Here is a 21,538-nt window from a genome sequence, read left to right as displayed (position 1 = left end):
ACACTAGAAATTTGCAGGACTTAGTCTTGGGTCTCTTCTAATCAAACCTCATGGTTCATACCACACATAAACCAGTTACTCCCAAATGTATCTCTCTAGTTCAGAACACTGTGATCGCCAACTGCCTACTTGACAACTCCATTTGAATTTCTAATAGGCATCTCAACATGTCCAAAAAAAACCACAAAAACCTCTCAATACTGACTTGCTCCCCACAAGGTCTTTTCTATCCTTGTAAATGGCAGCTCCATATTTCTGCTTACTCAAACCTGGAGTCATCCTTGACTCCTCTTTCTCTCCATCTCATTTCCAAAACATCAGGAAACACCTTTAAAGTGCTTTCAAAATATACACACAATCTGACACTTCTCAGAATTTCTACTGTTATCACCCTGGACCAAGCCATCATCATCTGTATTGTAAAAGTCACCTAAATGAGTGGCTTGTTTCTAATATTACCCTCTTCAATTTCATGTGACCCCCTTTTTTTAAAGGTTGGCTTGATTTTTTTTTCTATTGATGGTAACATACTTTTCCATGACTCAGATGGTAAAGAATCCTCCTGAAATGCAAGAGACCCTGGTTCGATCCCTGGATCAGGGCAATCCCCTGGAGAAGGGAATGGCTAACCATTCCACTATTCTTGCCTGGAGAACCTCATGGACAGAGAAGCCTGGCAGGCTACAGTCCATGGGAATCACAAAGATTTGAACACGACTGAATGACTAATACTACTTTTTCTACAGAACATTATTTTATTTTTTAAAAGCATATTTATTTGGCTGAACCAGGTCTTTGTTGCAGCACACAGGATCTTTAATCTTCAGTTGCAACATATGGGATCTAGTTCCCTGATCAGGGATGGAACCTGGGCCCCCTGCATTGGGAACATGGAGTCTGAGCCACTGGGCCACCACCGAAGTCCCTAATGTGACCCTTTTAAGATCTTAGGCATGTCACTTTTCTGCTTAAAACCTTCAAATGGCTTCCCATCTGTATTAAGGTAATGCTACTTCTGTAAGGAATAAGCCCCAATATATCAATGGCATAAAATAATCAACAGAACTTCATTTCTCACACACAGAAAAAGTTCAAGAAGGGTGTCCTGTTCAGGGAGTAGCTCTTTAATGGGACCCTGGGCTCCTTCCATCTTGTGACTTGCCATCTGTGCTACACAGCTCCCAGGGTTGCCATAGAAAGAGCAAGAGCTTGGAGAATGGCCCATGGCAGGTTTGCATGGCCAGTACTGGAAGGAGTGGACATCATTTGGCCCAAGCTCTGTCACATTGCCATATCCCGAGAAGGGGGATAATGGGAAATGTAGTCGAGCTGTGTCACAGGATAAGAGGAAACAGTTTGGTAAACAGCCAGTCTCTTCCACATTACTTCAATCATAGTAGCAGCTAAAGACTTTAGAATGGCCTAAAGCCCTCCATGGTGTCCCTCTCATCTTCACCCCCATCCCTGCTCTGACCTCATATCCTCTACTCTCCTCAATTACTTTACCCAGACACACTGACTTCCTGATGCTGCTCAAACACTCCAAGCAGGCTCCAGAAGCTCAGGACCTTTGCTCTCACTGTTGCCTTTTCCTTCACCAAACTCAGATGTTCACTCACACTCATGTGTCATTCTCTTCATAAGCCTTCTCTGGCTACCCTCTTGAAGACTGTAAACCACTCCTGATGGTCCGAATGTTTCCTTTTTCCTTTCCTGCCTTATTTTTTGAAAAATAATTTATTTGGCTGCATTGGGTCTTAGTTGCGCCATGAGGGATCTTCCGTTGTGGCCCACAGACTCTCTAGTTGTGGTGTGCAGGCTCTGGAGCAACTGAGGTTCAGTAGTTGCAGTGCCGGGCTTTAGTTGCTCCTCGGCATGTAGGATCTTAGCTCTGTGACCAGGGATCAAACCCGCATCCCCTGTACTGCAAGATGGATTCTTAACCACTGAGCCACTAGGGAAGTCTCCTTTCCTGCCTTATTTTATTCTGAGGCATCTATCACCACCTCTCATTCTATATATTTTGCTTTTGTATACTGTTTATAGGCCACATTCCAGAATATAGGCACCATGAGAGAGTTTGGGGCTCCCCTGGTGACTTAGATGGTAAAGAATCTTCCTGCAATGCAGGAGACCTGGGTTTGATCCCTGGGTCAGGGAAGATCCCCCGGAGAAGGGAATGGCTACCCATTCCAGTATTCTTGCCTGGAGAATTCCATGGCGAGAGTTTTGTCCATTTTGTTCACTGCTGTACCTCCAGTGCCTAGAACAGTGTCTTGCACACAGGAAACAATACATTTGCGGAGTGAATGTTCAGTAGCGCCATATGAGAGCAGTTAGGATGTCTGAAGAATATTATCAGCCCTTTGAGGTTGACATTATTCTATCTGCCATGAACAGTCTTTTGGTGCTTCCCTTACAGTTTGATGGGCCTTGGGTACAGCTATGGTGATATTTCTTGACGTGTGTCAGCCCTCATGTCCTTTTCCTCCTCTACTGATTTTCTAACTCTAGGGCTCCCAAGAGGCCTAATCTGCTTTTCTCTCCTCAGAAACCTCATGTGTTCTCATGGCTCCACCAGCTGCTGCCTGGACAATGACCCTAAGTATCTCCTCCAGCCTACTGGTTCATTCTTTTTAGATGTTCTCCTATTACCTTAGACTCATCATGTCTTTAATTCAACTCCATTCCCCTATCTTCCATTCACCTAGGTCATTCTCCCAGTTTCCTACAATTAAAACTTTAAATTTTTGAGTGCTCCTTTTTCACTTCTTTCTTCCAAGCAGTCACTAAGTCCAGGAAATGCTTATTCCCACTTTTAAAAATTCTTTTATATACAAGTGTTCATTTGCATTTCTCTTGCTTGCCTAGGCCAAACCCTCATTCACAGGGGACCTCAGGGTTAAAGGGTGCCCCATCTCTGGCAGAGTCCCACTATCTTATCCAGCCTCTTCTAGAACACTTCCAAGATGATGGCATTTCCACTAGGCAGCTGTTCCTTGAGGGCAGAGGCCATGTCCTATTCTTTGTGGGTTTACCAGCACCTAGTACAGTGCCTGGGAGAAGGCAATGGCACCCCGCTCCAGTACTCTTGCCTGGAAAATCCCATGGACGGAGGAGCCTGGTAGGCTGCAGTCCATGACGTCGCTAAGAGTTGGACATGACTGAGTGACTTCACTTTCACTTTTCACTTTAACACATTGGAGAAGGAAATGGCAACCCACTCCAGTGTTCTTGCCTGGAGAATCCCAGGGACGGGGGAGCCTGGTGGGCTGCCGTCTATGGGGTCGCACAGAGTTGGACACGACTGAAGCGACTTAGCAGCAGCAGTACAGTGCCTGACTTCAAGGAGGCATTTTCAAAATAATTTTTAAAGTGGCTCCTGATGCAGCTTATTCTATAGTTAACCTGTATGGAGATGCATCTCCCTGACAGAACACTTTCAACCTCATTCCACCTGCCACAAAGGCACAAGCTTAGAAACCTTCAGAAGAAGACCCACAATTCCCAGTGCCTTCAGCTCAGGCTCCTCAGAGCTCAGGCCCTCCCCTCCCTATCCCCCCTTTTAATCTCCCTCATCCCCTACCTGACCTAAGAATTTAACTCCTACTCTGTCCCCCACATGCCCTTTTCCAGTTATTCCTTTTGCTAAATAGTGCTCAGGGATTTTTTAGTCCAGCCTGAGTCACACCTTCTTCGGAAGCCCTCTCTGGCTGTTACCAAGGGTTACGGCCACACCTTTGAATTCCCAAAGCATTGGTCAACCTCTCACCTTGATGTTTAAAGTAAACTAAGTTGCTTTGTATTTAACTTTCTCATGAGAACACTACTTGTCTCAACTGGATTTTAAACTATACAGGCTTTATGTGCTAAGAACACAGTAGGTTTATATTCCATTGACATTGCAAAGGTAGTAGCCCCTAGTGAAGCAAGTGAAAGTCACTTAGTCGTGTCTGACTCTTTGAGACCCCATGGACTGTATAGTCCATGGAATTCTCTAGGCCAGAATACTGGAGTGTGTAGCCTATCACTTCTCCAGGGGAACTTCCCAACCCAGGGATCGAACCCAGGTCTCCTGCATTGCAGGCAGATTCTTTACCAGCTGAACCACAAGGGAAGCCCAATAATACTGGAGTGCATAGCCTATCACTTCTCCAGGGGATCTTCCCAACCCAGAAATCAAACCGGGTCTCCTGCATTGCAGGAGGATTTTTTACCAACTGAGCTATCCTTATTTAATTCTAACTTCATGACTTGAAAATGAATAAGTTCATGATTTCCTGTGTTCCTCTTCAATTGGGACATCATATAGGTTCCACCCATTCAGTTCACTTAACATTATTAAGCATTTACTTTGAACTGGGCAGTAAGCTGAAAGCTTCAGGTACAAAGATGAATAAAGGCAGATCTCTCTCCTGGAGCTTAGTCTGGAGGACAAATGGATAAAAAGCGTTTTATAGCAAAATTTGTTCTTCCCAAGTGGCTCTAGTGGTAAAGGACCCACCTGCCAATGCAGGAGTCGAAAAAGAGGAGGGTCCATCCCTGGGTCAGGAAGATACCCTGGAGGAGCAAATGGCAGCCCACTCTAGTATTCTTGTCTGGGAAATCCCATGGATAGAGGAGCTTGGGAGGCTATAGTCCATGGGGTTGCAAAGAGTCCAACATGACTGAGCATGCGTGAACATACATACCAAAGATACAAAGTGTATTAAGGTAAATAAGGGAGGAACTGCTATGCCTAGCAAGGTCAGGAAAGGCTTTTACAGCTAACATCAAACTGGGATTTCTGTGAACTGGGACTTGTATTGTCATTCACAAGGCAGAGCTTACTGTCGGTTGATAATGAAAGACTATAGAGATGTGAATGAAGGGCTTCCCTGGTGGTTCAGACAGTTAAAGAATCTGCCTACAATGCGGGAGACCTGGGTTCGATCCCAGGGTTGGGAAGATTCCCTGGAGGAAGGCATGGCAATCCAGTCCAGTATCTTTCTTGGAGAATCCCCATGGACAGAGGAGCCTGACAGGCTACAGTCCATGGGGTCACAAATAGTCGGATAGGACTGAGCGACTAAGCACAGCACAGATATGAAAGGGCGGGCAGTTGGAAACATCTAGACGATGACACTCACAGCACAGGGTACGTACCCATCTAGGCGGCAGAGCTGAAGGGAAAGAAGTGGGTAGGGCTGTTCAACATACTTGGCGAATGATTCAATTAATTTGGCCCTGGTTTCTTGTGGGCATGAAGATAACTAGGATAATTTAAGAAGCCCTGCAGAGGCCGAGTCACGCTCTGCGAACCGGTACGTAGCGGCCAGACAGCCGCGCCCACACGGCAACCAGAGTAAGGGGTTGCTGCTGCTGCTAAGTCGCTTCAGTCGTGTCCGACTCTGTGCGACCCCATAGACGGCAGCCCACCAGGCTCCCCCGTCCCTGGGATTCTCCAGGCAAGAACACTGGAGTGGGTTGCCATTTCCTTCTCCAGTGCGTTCAAGTGAAAAGTGAAAGTGAAGTCGCTCAGTCGTGTCCGACTCTTAGCGACGTCATGGACTGCAGCCTACCAGGCTCCTCCGTCCATGGGATTTTCCAGGCAAGAGTACTGGAGTGGGTTGCCATCGCCTTCTTACAACCCGCCAACTCCACAGGGCCCAGGACAGGAGTTGGGCGGGAATCCTGTCCACGCAACCCGGCGCGCTCGCGGGGACGTGGCGCTTTCCAGCCAATCCCTACTACGCAACTGTGGGGCCAATGGCTGCCCGGGGAAGCTGCGCGTAGGCGGCGGGCTGGCTGATGATTGGTCTGGAGGCTGCCGTCGTGGAGGACAGCGGCGGGGAGCGGAGCCGCTTCCGGCTGGGCGGGGCTTGCGCGCCAGAGCTAAGCCGGTGGGAGAGCGGCGGCAGCGGCATCCTGGGCTGTGGGTGCGACGGTGAGAGGTAGGTACCACGGTACACAGTTCCTCTGCCGCCGCCGTCTCCTTTTTCACTTTCTTTCTGTCTTCTGGGCCTCGCTCCCGGTGCGGCAGGGCTTCTTTGGCTCAGGGTCCCCGTTTCTGCCCTCTTGTGGTTCTGGGGCCTGATACTGCTCATGACTGCCCGGCCCTCGGCGTGCAGCCTGGATTAGAGGCCGCCGCTCGCCTTCCCGCGCGCTCTGGGAAGGGGCCTGGGGCCCGGAGAGCTCCTACTCCCCGCTCTGCGTCCTGTGGGGGTACTGTTTTGTTCTTGGCTTGCCACGTCCTCTGGCCGTGGGCCCCGCCAGTCACCAGCTCCCTCATCCTAAAGGGTCACGCTTGTTTGTCTCCTGAAGGTCGGAGGGCAGTCAGATAGCGTTATTGTTACAGCTCCCTGCCACTTCCCACGCTTGGGCCTGCTTGTGTCTGCCAGCTCCGCCCCAAAGCCACATCCCGAGAGGACATCTGCATCTGCCAAGAAAGCCGTGTTCGCTGACTTGGAGGGTGTAGAAACGAGGGGGGAAGAAAGCATACAGACCCTATGTGATTTTTTTAAAAAGTTGTCTATAATTTTAAAGAAAAGACGAATATCTCTAGCATGTTTGGCTGCATGCCTCGGTCAGCGACGGAAAATAGTTTTTAAAAACTCCAATAAAGAACTGTATTATTACATGGTTTCGTTGCTTTTAGCCCCAGATCCTAGTTCTGATTTTTAGCATGCTGAGTTCATAAGTAAACTTAATTCCCTACAGCTGCCCTGATCGAGTTGAGTGATTTTCAGTTCTGAAAGCTGCTTTTGCTTCAAGGCAAAAAGCTCCCTGGATCCCCTGCTAAAACTTTAGTAGGAGTTTTGATCTGAAGTCCTAAGTGTATAAAGTCCCAGGATAATGTCCTTGAGAATTGAATTGCAGTCACTTCCTGGCATGAACCATAAAATAAGCATGAGTTGGAAATAAGGTTTCTTATGATTTGTTTTTGTAGCTTAGAGGTAGAGAACCATAGGATTTCTGATAACTTATATTTTTGCTATAGAATGGAACTTGACACAAGGCACATGCACGTTTGACCTCATTCGGTAGATTTAGTTAACCAAGGACCAAACGATGGTCATCGTTGAAGAATTCATGTATATCTAGTACTATTGCGGCTCCACAGATAACCTGTAAATTGTATTTGTGTGGAGAGAAGATGAGTTTGTTTATCTTGGCCTAAATCTGAGATTTACAGGGATTCAGGGGTATCCAACAGGACTGTTTTGAGAATCACTAGGAGAAACACGAGCTAACAAAGATGCATTGGTATGCCTGAATGGCTAGTAAACTTATAATCATCACTGTTAATGTAATCACTTGCCTGCATTTATCCAGTGATGTGTCAAAAGATACTCAGGGCATTTTCTGTACAGTGCATCAGTACAAGAGATCCGTTCATTGATTTTAACACACGTTTTCCTCAGTGTGTGGCACATGCATGGTTGTGCCAGGGGTGTTGGAAGCACAGAGGTATAGTCAGGAATAGCCATTGGAGATGCTTACTAGGCCATAAGGTCCTAGTTCCAGTCTCTCTTTGAACTCTTAAATATGGCTGTTGTTGATGTTGTAATTTATGTATTAGAGTTAAGACAGCTGAAATAGCACTTTTTTTGTTGCTGGCTGATGACCAGATCCAGTAAGGGGAATTGGGGGATGGGGAGCACTGGTGGCAAGCAGGAGCTGTATTGCTGCCAAGTACAGTCCAACTAATGCAATAAAATGTGTTAGTATACAAAAAGCACAAGACACAGTGTTAGAGATTACGATGATGGATGCTCAGTCAGTCATGTCTGACTCTTTTCAACTCTATGGGCTGTATCCCACCAGGCTCCTCTGTCCTTGGAATTTTCCACTCAAGAATTCTAGAGTGGGTTGCCCTTTGCTTCTGCAAGGGATCTTCCCGACCCAGGGATCAAACCAGCAACTCCTGCATCGGCAGGCAGATTCTTCACTACTGAGCCACAGGGAAGTCCATTAGGGATTACAGATGAGTATTAATTTATATTTAGCTGAGATCCCTGCCTTCCTAAAGTACATCTATAGAGGAGCTAAGGAGACAACTTAAGATAACCTATGATCATTATTGTGGAGTGGTACAAACAAGTTCTATAAAGTTCTTTAGAGGAATATATACAGACCACATGGAGAAGGCAATGGCACCCCACTCCAGTACTCTTGCCCAGTACTCTTGGACGGAGGAGCCTGGTGGGCTGTAGTCCATGGGGTCTCGAAGAGTCAGACATGACTGAGCAACTTCACTTTCACTTTCCACTTTCATACATTGGAGAAGGAAATGGCAACCCGCTCCAGTGTTCTTGCCTGGAGAATCCCAGGGACGGGAGAGCCTGGTGGGCTGCCGTCTATGGGGTCTCACAGAGTCGGACACAACTGAAGTGACTTAGCATACAGACCACTTGCAGCTGGAGTGATCATAGTAGATAGGTCTTTTCATCTAGGATTTTAAATTGTTTATTTACATTTGGCACTAAAGGAAGATTGAGCTAAAATAACTACCAAATTCCCAAGGAATTTTGTGCATGTTACATATGCACAGCAAAATTGCAACTAGAAACCAAAACTCTTGCCCCTACATTTTACATAGCTTTCCTTTGGCAGTTAATAATTTATTGAAGTTTCATCAGCCAAAAGGAAACCTTCATTCTCCCAGGGTTTCTCGAATTTATTTCTTAAGGAAATTTTTTTACTCTTTAGCAAGGAAAATTTTAAGTGTGCACTGGGTTGCTTTGGTTATAGAATTAATGAAACCTAAGTAGTAGCCATTTCAAAGCTTTTCTCGTACAGCCAAATTTTGCACTTTTATATACTTGGCTAGCTTATAAAGGTATACCCTCAGTCACACAAATGATTTAATTAGAATGTATTAATGAACAGATCCAGATCCATTGATTGCTGGAGAAACGCTGAATAAATGGTTTGTCATTATTACAATTCTCATCAAATCATGAAGGGTGATGTTATTACCTTAGTATGATCCATTGGTGGTACTAAAGTCTGGAAGTGAAGAATGTCAGGTAGATCCCCAGGTGGCTTTAATTCCTAGACCTTATAACAAGAACTTTAGTATTGTTAAATTGCTATCAGACTCTTGCCCTCAATTCCCAATTGAGGTAGATGCTTAAGCATTGAGATTCCGCTTTTGCTGCAGTATAGGAGAAGGAAATGGCAACCCACTCCAGTGTTCTTGCCTGGAGAATCCCAGGGATGGGGGAGCCTGGTGGGCTGCCATCTCTGGGGTCCCACAGAGTCGGACACGACTGAAGCGACTTAGCAGCAGCAGAGGAATGCCTCCCCGCCTCCCGCCCCCGAATATCCAACTCACAGAACTGGCATTTTAACCACCACGCCCATTTCTCCCACTGTTAACACTGAGCAATGGGTCTTTGGTCAACTAGAATAACTGTGGGGTCACTCATTGTTAATGTTCTTGAGAAGCTGAATTTAATCCAGACCTCTAAATTTCCCTGAATCAACTTACTTTTAACTGTTCTGTGACCAGTGCATTTTTATTAAAAATGATTGGGAAGGAAAGGAGAAATGGCAAGAATTTAAAGCTTTCAAGAAAATTTTTGAATGGGTAAAACTGATTCTTAAGGCTATCATTGTTACTAAGAGAAATTCAAGTTTATGCTATTACCTCTCTCTCCTTATAAATTTACTGGAACAATTCATGAAAATAACTTTGTAGGAAACCATTATGGCTGACATAGTGCAAAAGTATGGTAGTAACTTGATACATTTTCTGTTCTAGCCCTTTATTTATGTCTGTAACATGGCACAGTGAAATAGAAATGTAATACAAGCCACATATGTAATCTTAAACTTACAGGTGAGGGACTTCCCTGGGGGTCCAGTGATTAAGATTCTGCACTTCCACTGCCAGGGGGCATGAGTTCAATCCCCAGTCAGATTCCTGCTGGTCGGGGGCTGGGGTGAGGGGGATTTTTTTTTTTTACAAGTGAATATTTAAAACAAGGGGCTTCCCAGGTGGCACAGCGGTAAAGAATCTGCCTGCCAGCGCAAGAGATGTGGGTTCCATCCCTGGGTTGGAAAGATTCCACTGGAGGAGGAAATGGTAACTCACTCCAGTGTTGCTGCCTGGAAAATCCCGTGGACAGAGGAGCCTGGTGGGCTACAGTTCACAGGGTCACAAAGAGTCAGACATGACTCAGCGACTGAACGACATTTATTAATAAAGCATGTGAAATTAATTTTAATAATTTATTTAATCCAGTACATACAAAAGTACCATTCTTTTATCATAAGGTGTAACATACCACATCCTTAATTCACACTAGCCATGTTTCAGGTGTTTGGTAGCCACATGCAGCTCTCATCCTGGACAGTGCAGGTCTAGTTTTCTGATTTTGTTTTTCTTTTAAGAAAAAATATTAAATGTAGTCAGACATGACTTAGCAACTGAACAGTATCAACAATTAAATGTTACCCTTGGTGAGGGAGGGGCAGAATTTGAGAGAAACTTATAAGTCACTTGAAAAATGGAAGTGGGAAGATGTATTTTTCACAACCATTGATTTACCTTTAGATCATGTGCTACAAGTCCTTTCTCAAAAAAGAAAAAACAAAAATCTCAAACAACCTAACCTACCACCTAAGATAAATTAGAAGAAAAAAAACAAAAGCTAAAGTCAGCAAAGAAAGAGTTAGTGACTCTGTCGTGTCTGACTCTTTGCAACCGTGTAGTCTGTCCTTGGGATTCTCCAGGCAAATATACTGAAGTGGATTGCCATTCTCTTCTCCAGGGGATCTTCCCTGACCCAGGGATCGAACCTGTGTCTCCCACATTGCAAGCAGATGCTTCTTTACCATCTGAGCTACCAGGGAGGATGGGTAAAGTCAGCAAAAGAAAGGATATAATAAAGATCAGAGGCAATAGAGATTTAAAAATAGAAAAAACCAAAAGCCTTTTTTTCCCCTATTGTTTGAAAGGGTAGACAAAATTGATAAACCTCTGGTCAGGCCCCATCTAGATCATGCGGTAAAAAGCCATACAAGCAAGCTATCGTGATGGAGAAAGAAAAGGGTCTGTTAGCTTTCTATTACTTGGTTTCAGTTTGGTTGAAAAGAGAAAGATACTTCAGAAATAACTGCTGATGTAGTTCTTCAGGAGGCTTGTATAAGTTGTTCTATACTTTTCTCACATCTTTCCACGTTATATGTCCTTTGTCTTGGGAGATACCCTTTGTTTCTAATGGACATTTTTATATGTATGGATTTAAATAAATTTGGTAGTCTTTTTTAGGGTCTGTATTCATAAAACAAGAGCCCTTTTGTTAAAGTTTCTAACAGCCAAGGGGGCTTCCCAGGTGGCACTAGTAGTAACGAACCCACCTGCCAATGCAGGAGACGGAAGAGACACAGGTTCAATCCCTGATTTGGGAAGATCCCCTGGAGGAGGAAATGGCAACCCATTCCATTATTCTTGCCTGGAAAATTCCATGGACAGAGGAGCCTGGTGGGCTATAGTCCATGAGAGTCAAACACTACTGGCAGAGTCAAACTCTACTAAGCACAAGCACGAACAGCCAGGAGTTGATATACGTGGGCACAAAAAGTATATTTTTAAATATCTGCTAAAGTACAGATTTTTCATTGCCCACTGCAGAGAGATGAAGGTGAAACCATTGCTTTGTCTGGTAGGTAGTCCTTGGTGATGTTTTTAGGCACTTTCATCAGTAGTCAGTAGAAACCTAGATTGCAGGGAGACAGTAGGTGGTGTGGAAACAGAGACAAGAGTTCCTGGACACTATGTGGGTGAAGGAACAGGGAAGAGCACTCTTGAAGTAATAGTGCGGTCTGAGAAAGACTGATTTTGGATTATGAAGACCTGAGAAGTATTGATTGACAGAATGAAGGAACCTGTAGAGGGGCAGGATTGAGTTTAATTGTGAAGGGAAAGGATAGAGAGATGGATAAATGATAAAGCTGAAGCACTTGGCTTTTACGCTGACCTTCTTCTTTTATCACTGGATCAAGATGTTAAGTCTCAATCTTAAATGTAGTTTTCCCTCTAAATCACAATGAGTCAATCTGTTACATTTCTGTATGTTACACAGTATCAAAACTTGACACAGTATCCCTCCCAGGCCCTGATAGTGTTCCCAGGTTTAAGCATTAATTTATATTATAACAATGGCAGTTTGCAAAAGCTGTCAGGTATTATGCAAGAGTTGGTAGGCTATTATTCTGGGGATGTAATTAGTCATTTATAAAATTTTCCTAAATGTGAGGTCACCTTGTTAATAGGCATAAGGAAGATACTGTTGCTATGACTCTTGATTTTTACTTGATTCTGTAAGCCTTTAACATCATAGATATCATTTGAATATGTCACAGAATAACAGCATAAAACTCATTCCTTATCTCTAAAGAATTTTATTTAAAGAATTATTTGTAGTTTGCAGTGAAAGTTTCATTTTGTCCTAAAATAAAGAGATACTCACTGTGACATTTGAGAGAGCCACTAAATCTAATTTTCTCTCTACTCTTCCACTGATCTGATTGATTAGTTCAATTATTGAAGTAGCCTGGAGTGTTTTTCTCCTTGGGCAGTGTTATTTTACTTGAAAAATAGCGTTTGTATCTTAAGAATAAATATATGTTTTTTTCCTTAAGAATAAATATGTCTCCTTTTCCAGTCAGGAGAAGTGGCTTGAAAATGTATGCTACCTAACAATGAAATTAATGTTTATCATATTGTTTAAAAAGTACACACAAAAAGGTACTGTACTCATTTAGAAAAAGGAAGATAGCACAACAGAGTACAGCATTAAAGTTCTCTCCATCCCAGCCTCACCACCCCACCCCCATCTCTTCTTCAGCCTAGGGCGTTGTTGCTATTTATAGATAAATGCTTATCCTTCCACACCATTTTCATGCATATATGTTATATTTTATGCAAACATAAGCAACCTGGAGAGGTTAGTTGATTTTTGCTTTTTATATGAATGAGATCTTGACATTGTTTTGCAACATGCTTTTGTTGTTTTTATAGACTTTTCTGGAATGTAACAGTCACTATATCTACTTTGTGGTGGTAGTGGTGGTTTAATACATATTTACTAATTCTTTGATTTAGTTCATTTTTCATTTTTTAATCATAAAATATCATCATTGATTAAAGCATCTTTGTATGTGATTTGGGTGTTTTGATGGAATAGCATGAAAAAGAACATTGATAAGCTTTCAGAAGCATGTGCATGCATGCACGCTCAGTCACGTCCCCTCTATGTCCACAGGTTCGTTTTCTGTGTCTGCATAAAGGGAGACTGCTTATAAGATGGATGTTCCTTGTAATTCCTTGTTCCTGTAATTCCTTGTCAGCCTACAATCAGACGAAGGAGAGTGGTGAAAATTTCTCGGAGTAAAACTAGAAAGTCTCATATTCTAGCATACTTTTTTATGGGTTAAATAATTGTATTTAGGATGATGTCATTAATAATTTTACTGGGTCTGAGCTTTTAATTTCCTGTTGAATTATTAAGCATACTGACTGAACTGCCTTTCTTTTTTCTTTAAGATCTGGTTATCATGGACCTGCGACAGTTTCTTATGTGCCTGTCCCTGTGCACGGCCTTTGCCTTGAGCAAGCCCACAGAAAAGAAGGACCGCGTACATCATGAGCCTCAGCTCAGTGACAAGGTTCACAATGATGCTCAGAGTTTCGATTATGACCACGACGCCTTCTTGGGTGCCGAAGAAGCAAAAACCTTTGATCAGCTGACACCAGAAGAGAGCAAGGAAAGACTTGGGTAAGTGCCAGCTCGCAGGGGGCTAGTTAGAGTAATGACCTTTCTTTATAAACCAACTCATTCTTTTTTTCCTCTTCTATCTCAGTCACCCAGTAAAGCTGTACTGAACTACATCTGCTGAAAGCTAACCATAGAATTGCTACCGCTAAAATTTAATCTCTTTCCTCATTTCTCCATTGAATAACAGTTTTTACCTCATTCTACAAAACAAAGTCATTTCTGCATTAAAGTGCCAGATACTGTAGGACTCGGCTTAAACCGCATCATCTTGATCCCAAAGGAACGTTACATGGGGATTTTCTCAACACTGTTGCTTTTAATTTTTAAAAGCAGTCTGTGACCTTTGTTGTTGACCATGCCAAGTCTTTGAGTGGATAATAAACTGCAAATTAGACCCCTGGACTGACTAATTTCTGTAGTTTATGATTTCCAAGGATGTCCTTCACCCTCTTTGGTTCATTCTCGGGTATTTGCTTAATTAAAAGCAAAACCAAATCAACCTTGGCTTTCAGAAGGTTGTATTAAGCTGTGATCTTATTGTCAGAGTATGTGTTGCTCTTGCAGTAAACAGCTGGGCCATAGTCAGGTTCTGTGGCTCTCTCCGAAGGCATCTTTTTACCTAAATAGTTGATTTGGTAGAATTCCAGCTGATTATTTCTAACTGAGAGTCTGAGAATGTCTTTTTTAGTTCTTTCAAAGGCTTGCTTTTTAAGGAAATGCAGGTTAATTGGTGAACATTTTCTCTTCAATGAATAGTGACCATCTGTGTAGCTTTCTGAACTAAATTTAACAGAGTTGTCTGAAAAGTTATATCACATAGGAATTTCCAGAAATATTTTTCCCATGGATAGTGCTGTGATTAGAAGATATTATAGGGTTTGCTTTGAGTGGTACTTAAAAATAAATTTATTCTTTCAGTGAGTTATCTGCCAACTGAAGGATACAGTATTCTTAAACACTGACAGAAATAATCAAAGATTTTGCCATGTAGAATGAGAAACTTTCCCAAAACATTGAAAATAGAGAAAACAAGCGCATCAGAGTCAGTCTTCTGTTAGGTTGTTTTTTGACTTTGAAGGACTGTGCTCACTTTTAATCTCTTAACTGTGCTAACATTCCAAGCTGAAAATAGGCGTGCATGAGGGTGTTCTCAGTCGTCATGTCTTGCCTGTTAATAACATGCATGTCCAGCCTAGATTTTGGTCTGCACACGTCTCTGCAGAATTACTGTCAGATAACAAAGGGCCTCTAGGTTTGGTGGCAGTCGGTGTTCTGGCCCTGTGCAAGTATTGGGATTGCTCTGCTAACAGCCTTCAGTAGAGGAAAAAATGTTTCTTTTAGTCCTCAGTAAATATCAAAAGTTCAACACGTGATATTCTTATCATATTTGATAAGAATAAGATGGTTAAAATGATCTTTTTCATGGAATGTGTGAATGAACCAAGTCTGGTTTGCTTCTCCCACATGTGGAGATAATAACGAATAGCCCATTAATAAGATGATATACTGTTGAAAGCAAGAATTCCAGGTGAACTTTTTTTTTCTTTTAAAGTAGCTTACTATGGCATTTTTGAACATTGTTTGGTATGTGACTGTACACCAGAGGTTAGGTACGACAGTTTCCCCTTTCCATCTATCTAGGAGGCCAGTGATTATTAGGAAATCAGAGCATTGTTTATACCTCTAGTTGCAAAAATTCACTACTATTTTTAAATCTTTAGTAATAATATCTAAAAAGCTACAGGAAGCACTTAAAAACAATTTTAACATCCAGGTTTTAGTTTCTTTTTCTTATGAATAATCAAATAGAACATTTTTTTCTTCTGTGTGTATTCTCAACCTTACCCCACCCCAAGCAGTCTGAATATACTTAATTTTCATTTATGTGTCCTCCACATGATGATTTATCCAATTTGAGGTGGTGGTCCTTAGTAAAGTTTTCACTTATTTTGATATAGAAATGAAGTAGAGCTGTTCATCGTCCTTTTTTGGGGTCACAGGCCCAATCCCTTTGGCAGTCTGATGAAAACTAAAGTAAAGTGCAAGTATATGAATATATGTAAAATTTTGCATCCTTAAAATTTCTGGAATATTTTGAACCCTCCTGGAATCCTTTTATTGACCCAGGTTCTTAAAAAGCCAAAGGATTTGGCTTTACGCCTTTTGAAATGTAGAGGCATATGTCACCTCTTAGAAATGACATAATATCCACTTAAGTGCATTGTGTCTGTCCTAGAGTAAATACTTATTTAGTGGCATCATGCATTTGTAGGGTTCTCCAGTGTCATAGAAATACAATACCATTAGCTTTATAAATTAACATGGGCTTTTAAAGATCAGAGTTTAGAGCTTCATGCCAAAAATAGGCTGTGCCCACTTCCAGTGTACTTTGACAACTGCCTGCAGGCTGGATAACTAGAAAGATAAGGATAGCTTTTTTATTTTTAAATAGTTGCGTGGTTATTTTTACTATTGTTTTTAAGATATGTGACAGATGATATGTGGCCCACAAAGTGAAAAATATTTGACTTTTTCAGAAAAAGTTTGCTAACGTCTGAATTGAACCATTTGGGATATTTCTGTTGGGATGAATAGAATAGCATTCAGCCAACTTCATTAGGAAAAGCCCATCTTAAAGAGTCATGCCTTTTTTATCTTAGTGATGCTTCTCTTTAGGCTATTAATAATAGTTTAAAATTTTCTTTCGGGAATAAGTACCTTGCCTTTTTTGTCTTAATAGTACAGTGGAACTCTTGGTAGCCAATGCCTTTCAGACACAAACTGGATTCCATTATAGATAATGTAGAGGTTTTTGAACAGGTAAAACTTAATCTGTTGGGGCTTCCCTGGCGGTCCAGTGGTTAAGATGCTGCACTCCAGTGCAGGGGGCATAGGTTCTATTCCTGGTCAGGGAACTCAGACCTCTCGTACTGCACAGCACAGCCCCCCAAAGAGTAAGAAAAGCTAATTTATTAATATTGTTAAGATTCTACAGATTCAAGTTGCAAAAAAATTTTTGTCCCATGTCCATGTAGATGCAGAAGGGTATTTGAGGTGACTTCTTAGTATTTTAGGGGACTTCCCTGGTAGCTCAAACCATAGTCTGCCTGCAATGCAGGAGACCCAGGTTCGCTCCCTGGGTAGGGAAGATCCCCTGGAGAAGGGAATGCCAATCCACTCCAGTATTCTTGCCTGGAGAATCCCATGGACGGAGGAGACTGGCAAGCTACAGTCCATGGGGTTGCAATGAGTCAGACACAACTCAGCGACTAACACTTACTGTTTTACCTTTTTAAAAAAATATTTTAGAGTAAAAACTATAAGATTCTTTGAAGGAAAATGCTTGTTAATTACAGGATTTAAGTAATAGACAATCGTGGCTAACAGCGTATCAATCAATATCGAGGTGAATTTGTGTCACTTATATTCTCTGATTCTAATCACTTTCCAATGTTGTATTCATAAGAATACAGACTGGGAAATGACAGTCTTTTTCAATCCTACAAACAATGGAGCATAGGGGTATGCCAAGATTTCAGTTCCAATAGAAGTTTTTTTTTTAACAGTAGAAAAATTATTTATTCTTGACCCTTGAATTCTTTCTAAAATATTCCATGTGATGAAATAAGTGTGCATAATGGACTTCTACTGTGTCAATTCCATTAGAAGTTTTGATTTAAAGTTCTTTTGACTTGAGCCTCCCTACAAAGGGCCAAGGGGTGTTTACGTGATCTTTTCCTGGCTCTCTTAAAGGATGTAGTCAGTGAATATTACTGCTCTTAGGCCATTAAATAATTGGTGTGTAAAATTGTAAAAAAAAAAAAAAAAAAGTTCTTGTGACTTTACATAGGCAGTTTTAGCTTATATAAGTAAGCAATTGCATCTTTTAACAGAAGTTTTCATATCATGCACATATTTTGAAATCCTTAAAAAAGTCTTTTTAAAATGTCTGTTATTAATATGACAGTGCTGAAAGAAAGAAGCTTATGAAGAGCAAAGTATATTCATTCTTTAGCCTTGTAGTTTAGTTTATCATCTGCACCCTAACCCTCTCAGCTTATTAACATTCTCATAATCAAGGATGTATGTTCTTACCACATTACTTCTTCAGAGCTCTCTGTTTTTGTGGTTATATGTAAAAATCCAATTCAATATAGTGTATAATAACTGCTGGCCCCCTTTTTTTTTAATGTATAAGCATGCCTATGTCTCTGTACTTATTTTGGGGTTTAAAAGAAAAATCTTGACTTTAGGTATAACTGATCCTGGAACTTTTTTGATATCTTTATATTTTTAGCAAAAGTGTTTTGGTTTAAAAAAAAGACTTAATTTTTTAAAAAATCTGGTTACAATTTTTGAATTTTTAGAAAACCAAGTCAGTGGTTGTGATTATTTACCCAGAAATAGAGATTCTCCTAAGAGCAATAAAGAAAAAATATAAAAATTTGCATGTTGTTTGATACTAAGAGTGAAGAACCCAGATAGGAAAGGATATTCACTCCAAAGTTCTGACCACTGGCTGAAACCTGCCTCTAAAGGGATAGTCCATAGTTTGCTTTTGGTTCCAAGTACACCAGCCATGGACTGTGCTTGTCTTATCTGGATGACTCATTTCAGAGCAGCAACAGGCACTCAAGAGAAAAATTTTCAGTTGCCCATCTGGCGGTTTTGTTTTGGAGACAATTTTTATTTCCATCCTTTAGCCCTGGGCAACACCCGTGGCCACAGCACACATCTGGCTAAGTCCAGAGCCTTGTGTCCTTTTAACCTCTTGCTGGATTTCTCTGCATTTTCTACAGAAAGATTGTAAGTAAAATAGATGGCGACAAGGACGGGTTTGTCACTGTGGATGAGCTCAAAGACTGGATTAAATTTGCACAAAAGCGCTGGATTTACGAGGACGTAGAGCGGCAGTGGAAGGGGCATGACCTCAATGAGGACGGCCTCGTTTCCTGGGAGGAGTATAAAAATGCCACCTACGGCTACGTTTTAGGTAGGTCCCTACTCTCTGGGGGAAAAAGCCTTGTGGAGCCGGCACCTTGAAACGTAACTGTTTTGTCTTGTAGAATGATTGTAGATAAAATAGACGCGGATAAAGATGGGTTTGTGACGGAGGGGGAGCTGAAATCCTGGATTAAGCACGCCCAGAAGAAATACATATATGACAATGTTGAAAACCAATGGCAGGAGTTTGATTTGAATCAAGACGGCTTAATCTCCTGGGATGAGTACAGAAACGTGACTTATGGCACTTACCTGGGTAAGGGGCAAGGTGTCAGCCTGGTGGAGACCATGGTCTTGAGTCAAAGAAACAAATGGGTCAAGCAGTGAAGGAAAGGAAGGAATTACACTTATCTTAGACAGTTTGATGCTGTGCTGATTCTCCTTCACTTTATTAATTTTGAATTTGTATATTATTTATTTTTTAAAATTTGTTTTATTTTGGTTTTCTAAGGTCTGACATCTTTTACGTCTTTTAGCATTTCAGATATATTTTCCCATTTTTTTCTTGCTGACATCCCTCAAAGAGACCATTTTTGGAGTAAATTCTCGTTCAAAAGGCTGCATTGTACCAACAATGCAAAGCAGGAGGCTTTGAGATGTCTCTTGACATGGTCACATTAAAGCGTTGGACCTGAAATTTAAACCAAATTAGATTTCTTTGTAACTGGTGACTATAGGAGGAAAATTACTCTCTTCCCTTGCTAAAATAAAAATCAAGTCTAATGGCATTCCTTGATGAAATTTAACTATTTCAATATGTCTGCTTACTGAAGTTTAGAAATGAGTATTTCCCATTTGTTTTCTCTGACACATGAGTTTATTAGCCTGCTTTGCAAATGCTTCGAGGCAAATCAATGTGACTTTGATTGCTTTTTGTTGTTTTGGTAGCTTGTATGCTTGGGCCACCTGTTAGTAATTTTCTTTTACTTATTCCACTTGCCTGCTATTAAATGCTAGGTGGCGATCTTACCAAGTTGATGACTTAGGGTGTTTTTGTTAGTGATATTCCTCTTTTGTACGTGGTCACAGTTTGAGATGAAACAAGAATGTATAAATGTTACTTCTTGCATTTTTATTCTGGAAATGAAATAAATTTCTGGGTGAAAGCAGGCGTTCTCCATCACTAACAGGCAATGACTGTATGATGGTCTGTTCCCCCCATTGGATAACCAGCTGTCCGTGTTAATTACAGGACTGCATGCATTTCTGGTGAACAGATTTTTATTTCTGTGTGGGGCTTGTTCTCATTCCTGAGACAAGAGTGGCCACCTCTCTCATGCTTGACACTTAGCCAAGAACCAAACATATCCTCCTCCCAATTAAGAACACATGTATTAAAAAGTCAGTGCAGATAGAGAGACAACCATGCTTCTTGCTCTCTGTCTGAGACCCAGAGCTTCATGATGTGTTTGGGATTAATTATAAATACAAAGTACTGGGTAGGCAATTGGTGATCTCAACAGAATGATGTGTTACTAAATCTCAGCTCAGACCTAGGCACTCACTGTCCAGAAGGAGTTTTAAACTCTTTTTATGATTATGTGCATACAAATCTGTTGAGAGCTTTGTTACCTCACAGGGCCAATGATTCAATGTAATGAGTATTTCTACTGACTTGAGACTCTGCATGAGCTGAAGCACTGGCTGGAGAAACAATGTCTTTATAAGGCATCTTTCCCTGGCGGCCTGGGGGTGGACAGTGCTGGGGTAAGGAGGCGCCTTCCAAAAGTGCTGAGGAGTTTTTTGTGAAAATGTGTTCTTGACTCAGTTGAGTTAAGGTAGAAATCATCTTAGCTTCTAATTAGGGTCTGTCTTAATACCTACTTTCCACAAAAGGAACATTAACCCCATCTCTGCCACAAGTAAAATATGAGATGCTAAGATCTGCCCTGTCTATACCAAAACCAAAACTAGATCACGAGCCTACCCTTCACTGTGTGCAAGCCAGCTGGCCCAGTAAACTGGTGCTTAGGACAGATAGGGCACTCTGAGCAGTGATGATAGACATGCGAGTTTAGTCATTAAATACAGTTCTGTAGCTTTCTTCTTCATCCTCATATATGTGTGTGTGATCCTAGTCACCAAGTTTTACTTAAGGAAAGAGGGCTCTCAGCTAAGAATCTACTCTTAACATGTAAGTTCTGTTATCTTATTTATGTTACATAGTTTGTACTGATGATTTGTTTAGAAGAAATGACTTAGTATCTGAGTGAAGTAGTATTTTCCTTAAATTCTCAGTCTCTAATCTATTATGGCTTTGAGTATACACATAGGGTCCCCAAAGCCCCAGTTTAATCAGTAAACTGTCTTACTGAATTTTGACCTCATCAAAGAATGAAGCTTCAAGTTGCTTAACTCAAAATAGAGCAATAGTTTATTGTTGTTGTTTTTGACTGTACTTAAAAGTATGGAAAGACTGAATTACAATATCAAAAGTCAGTAGTGTAGTGTTAGTAAGGGGCCCTGTGGGTTTGTTTGTTTGTTAATAAAAACTAGTGCTATATCTTTTTTTATTTGATCAGTATGTTTTGGGAATAATCATTTCTTACCTTTAATGTGGTGTCTTTTACTTTTCAAAATATCTTCACGTGTTATCTTATTTTGGTCCATATAGCAACTCAGATTGAAAAGTTGTTTTGTTTTTCCCCCTTTTTTGCCATGAACTCCTTCACATTTTTTCAATTTGAAGTTCATTTTTCTAGATTCTTAGGAAATGAAGTGAAAGTCACTCCGTTGTGTCCGACTCTTTGCGACCCCAAGGACTA

At 41.4% G+C, this 21,538-nt stretch overlaps 1 protein-coding gene across 2 annotated transcripts in view; it reads left to right on the top strand.

Annotated features, from left to right (window-relative positions):
• Positions 1 to 5,828: 5,828 nt before the first annotated feature.
• CALU (calumenin) overlaps positions 5,829 to 21,538 on the top strand; it is a 23,385-nt gene continuing 7,675 nt past the window's right edge. Inside the window, exons 1-3 of one of the 2 annotated variants that reach the window (XM_027539069.1) lie at positions 5,829 to 5,933; positions 13,538 to 13,769; positions 18,569 to 18,762. In XM_027539069.1, the coding sequence (XP_027394870.1) occupies positions 13,549 to 13,769; positions 18,569 to 18,762 (415 nt within the window). In that variant the 5' untranslated portion in view covers positions 5,829 to 5,933; positions 13,538 to 13,548. Of the gene's footprint in view, positions 5,934 to 13,537; positions 13,770 to 18,568; positions 18,763 to 18,835; positions 19,030 to 21,538 lie in introns of both variants that reach the window. The other variant, XM_027539071.1, reaches the window with a different exon arrangement.

This window comes from Bos indicus x Bos taurus, chromosome 4 (assembly GCF_003369695.1).
Source record: "Bos indicus x Bos taurus breed Angus x Brahman F1 hybrid chromosome 4, Bos_hybrid_MaternalHap_v2.0, whole genome shotgun sequence".
Lineage (NCBI taxonomy): Eukaryota > Metazoa > Chordata > Mammalia > Artiodactyla > Bovidae > Bos > Bos indicus x Bos taurus.
The sequence above is the reverse complement of the archived record's forward strand: the minus strand, read 5'-3'. Positions and strand labels throughout refer to the sequence as shown.